This window comes from Excalfactoria chinensis, chromosome 30, assembly GCF_039878825.1.
Source record: "Excalfactoria chinensis isolate bCotChi1 chromosome 30, bCotChi1.hap2, whole genome shotgun sequence".
In the NCBI taxonomy this organism is placed as follows: Eukaryota; Metazoa; Chordata; class Aves; order Galliformes; family Phasianidae; genus Excalfactoria; species Excalfactoria chinensis.
Genome location: NC_092854.1, coordinates 44,565 through 48,425, shown reverse-complemented (window position 1 = coordinate 48,425; position 3,861 = coordinate 44,565). Strand labels below are relative to the sequence as shown.

The 3,861-nt window shown below is 48.2% G+C and overlaps 1 protein-coding gene across 1 annotated transcript; it reads right to left on the bottom strand.

Moving 5' to 3' along the window:
* Window positions 1-1,427: 1,427 nt before the first annotated feature.
* Window positions 1,428-2,384, bottom strand: LOC140263394 (olfactory receptor 14J1-like). The gene has a single exon (XM_072358270.1). It carries the CDS (start codon window positions 2,382-2,384, stop codon window positions 1,428-1,430), a length of 957 nt encoding a protein of 318 aa, XP_072214371.1.
* Between the last annotated feature and the right edge of the window lie 1,477 nt (window positions 2,385-3,861).

Sequence of the window (3,861 nt, the reverse complement as noted above, 5' to 3'; positions counted from 1 at the left end):
TAGGAGGGACAGCATGTACATGAGTTCCCAGAAAAACAATGAATATGTTAATGATTTCTTGGAAATTTGATGAATGTGTATATGCTTGCTCTACAACTTTCTAACGCTTCTGTCCATTGGTGCACATGATAGGAGGAGCCATCCCCCATGTGCCCAGCGCTGAATAAACACGTACCTACTTTGTAACCTAACTCTGGTTATAGAGTCAGATTCCGCACATCAGACAAGGACAGGGACCCTCTGAATTCCCCTTTGCAGGGTGTTCATTCAGCTGAGGCAATCAGTGTGGGTGTTTCATCTCCAGATGTAAAACCCCAGGGTTGAAAGGGGATTCAGTTCCCCACAGCTGTTCCAAATATTGTGATGAGAAAATGAATCAAGTTCTTCCCAAGGAAGATGCACTATGCCAGGAGGTACAGCCCTGTGGTCACTCCAACCCCTCCAATGATCCCAGTGGCTGCTCCAAATTCAATCACAGGTCCTGTGGTGATTCCAGCTCTGGCAATGAGCTCTGCAGTTGCTCCAACTACTGCAATAGCCCAGCAGCCACTCCAGCTCCTACAGTGAAGCCTGTGCCTGTTAAAGCCCCTACAGTGGATCCTGGACTTGCAAACAGATACACATACATATTAGAATCTATTCATATCTATTTGCAACTGCATATATTGTATATATGTGAAAATCTATTATATATATTATATATGTACGCATATACATATGCCATAATTATTATCCTTCTCTTTTTCTTAGTCTTAGTAAATAGTTTTAACATAACATGCAAATTCTAAACCAATGCACTGCCCTGAGTCCCTTCCTGATCTCCTCAGGACTCGTGAAACTAACATTGTCAGTCAGTGAAGAGCACCAGAAGATCTCGAGTTCATCTCAGGGAGCAGCTCCAGAGGTATATTCCTTACACCAGCTTTGGAAAACGCCTCCAGTTCTCTTGTCCTGCTCTGAGGGGGCCCTCTTGTTACGGCAGTACCAGCAAGGAGACCAGCTCTGACACAGCCGTTCATATTGCTGGCTCCTTACTACAGTCTGCTGTAGAGACAACAAGACTGTCGTGAGACACACAAGACCTTCAGGCCTGAAAAAATGAGAGGACATGAGAGCACTGTGGCAGTGTTACGAGAGCAGGAATAAAAAGAGCACATTGTTCTGCTCAATGTGGCTGTTCCTCCCCCAGCCTCAGACAAGGTAGGAAGAGAAAAGAGCTAAGGAAAAGTCTATTTTGAAAGCTTTTTATTTATCTCTTAGCCTTTTCAGGGAATCTGCTTCAATGTTTACACAAGCTCTTTAGGTGAGAAAACAAAAATGAGGTAGGAAAGAAGTGAAATAATTTGCAACATTTTACTGCAGATTGCTGTATCATACACAATCAAACAATCAAATATGAATAAAACATAAATAAAAATCACTGGGAATCATGTGAGGAAGTTGTGCCTATATTGAAGATAGAATATTGCATACTGCAACACCTTTCTGAGAGCCTGCTTGATCTCCCTGTTCCTCATGCTGTAGATAATAGGGTTCAGTGTTGGAGGCACCACTGAGTACAGAACTGCCACCATCAGGTCCATGGATGGAGAAGAGAGTGAGATGGGCCTCAGGTAAGCAAAAATACCAGTGCTGACAAATAGGGAGACCACAGCCAGGTGAGGGAGGCACGTGGAGAAGATTTTGTGCCGTCCCTGCTCAGAGGGCATCCTCAGCACAGCAAGGAAGATCTGCACATAGGACACAACTATGAAAACAAAGCACCCAAAGCCTAAACTGACACTAAAAATGAGAAGCACAACTTCCCTGAGGTAGGAGCCTGAGCAGGAGAGCTTGAGGATCTGGGGGATTTCACAGAAAAACTGGTTGACAACATTGCCTTGGCAGAGAGGCAGTGAAAACGTACTGGCAGTGTGCAGCAGGGAATTGAGAAACCCAGCGCCCCAGGCAGCTGCTGCCATGGTGGCACAAGCTCGTCTGTCCATCAAGGTCCCGTAGTGCAGGGGCTTGCAGATGGCAACGTAGCGGTCATAGGACATGATGGTGAGAAGGAAAAACTCCGCTGAGAAGAAGAAGACAAAGCAAAAGAGCTGTGCAGCACATCCTGCGTAGGAGATGGCCCTGGTGTCCCAGAGGGCGTTGGCCATGGCTTTGGGGAGAGTGGTGGAGATGCAGCCCAGGTCGAGGAGGGCCAGGTTGAGGAGGAAGAAGTACATGGGGGTGTGCAGGCGCTGGTCGCAGGCTACAGCTGTGCTGATGAGGCCGTTGCCCAGGAGGGCAGCCAGGTAGATGCCCAGCAAGAGCCAGAAGTGCAGGAGCTGCAGCTGCCGCGTGTCTGCCAACGGCAGCAGGAGGAACTCGCTGATGGAGCTGCTGTTGGGCATCTGCTGTTCCTGGGCTTGGAGTCCTGTGCAGAGTGCAGAAGATAATGACAAGTGCAGACGACTCTCAGAGAAAATCCTGCTATACTATAAACATTTGACTTTCCCCTTTGGAAAGTGTTCCTTTAACTCCAGAGCTTGAATTTATTTTCATGAGCTTCACTATCCCTTACAGAGTAGAAGCTTAGGGAGCTCTTACATTCTTCTCATTTTCTAATCATATCCCAGCCTCCTGGTTGTTTTCATTTTTAATCACACTGCTCTTCAAGACTTTAGCCCCAGCCTCTGTGCATTTTACTTTGTCTTAGAGAAATCAGCCTGTTTGTAGGATAAGTAAAATATTAATGTCTGCAGAAAAGCACGAGAACTGAAACTGATTCTATCTTTTTAGGAAAGGAGGCTGTAACTACGTTCTGTGTGACCGTTTAGAAAAGAACCGAAGTACCGAAGAAATACTGGGGATTCTCAGAGCTGTGTTCAAATTTGATAGCCCTTTTTAAGATATCTTCCTAAAATCCTATTTCCTTCCCTTAGAACAGAAAAGGGAAATTCTCTGCCTTGGTTCTCTTCTTGTAAGTACCCTTAAAAATATCCTGCTGTGCAGTGGAGCTGAGATCCCCTGCCCCAGGCAGCAGCTGTGGCAGCACAAGCCCTGCCAGGGGGCTCCTTCCCCACACACGTCTCCCCGCAGCACCCTGGACAGCTCCCCGGGCAGGCTGAGTGCTGAGCCTGGCAGGCGGCAGAGTCCCATAGCCGGCACACAGCCCCTGGGGCACAGCAGGGACCCTGCTCTGCAGGACAGCCCTGGGCACCCGCCTGCAGCCCCACATGCACAGGAAGCAGCCGTGCTGGGACACGCAGCCCTCAGGGCTGTGCTCTGACGCTGCAGCACAGAAGCCCTTATGAGGAGCAGATGTCTTTTTCTACAGTGAAGAAACATGCAGTACTGGATCTGCTATGGAATATCCCACTTTAGATAACCCTCTAAGAATAGCAGTTGCACGGCCTTCAGTGAGACTTACCGTGTTGTGGTCTGTGAGCAATGCTCCTGCTGTGAGCTCACAGCCTGCTCACACCGTTCACATCCTGTAAGCTCTCTTCAGTTTCTCTCCACTCTGTCACCTGCAGGCTGTGCTGTGCACAAGAGCTGCTCCTGGACACTGCTGTCTCTCTGAAGCTCTGCCCACTTTTATAAGCTCCCTGTGTCCCAGGAGCCCGGACATGCTCAGCAGAAGACGATGTCATTTTTATCCTTCCCTCTCATCTCCCTTGACATGTCCCTGGGTCCTCATGGCCATCAGCTCCTGAAAGACAACAGCATCATGACTGTGCTTTGAAATCCACTCAGTTAACCACCAGATGTCCAGTGGTCAGTGACTGATTGTAGACTTATGTGGAGTCCTACAAGTGAGTGTTAGGTGAAACACAAAGGGCACCCAGACAAGAACAAGGAGGTTTGGACTTCCTTGTGCCGGGCAGT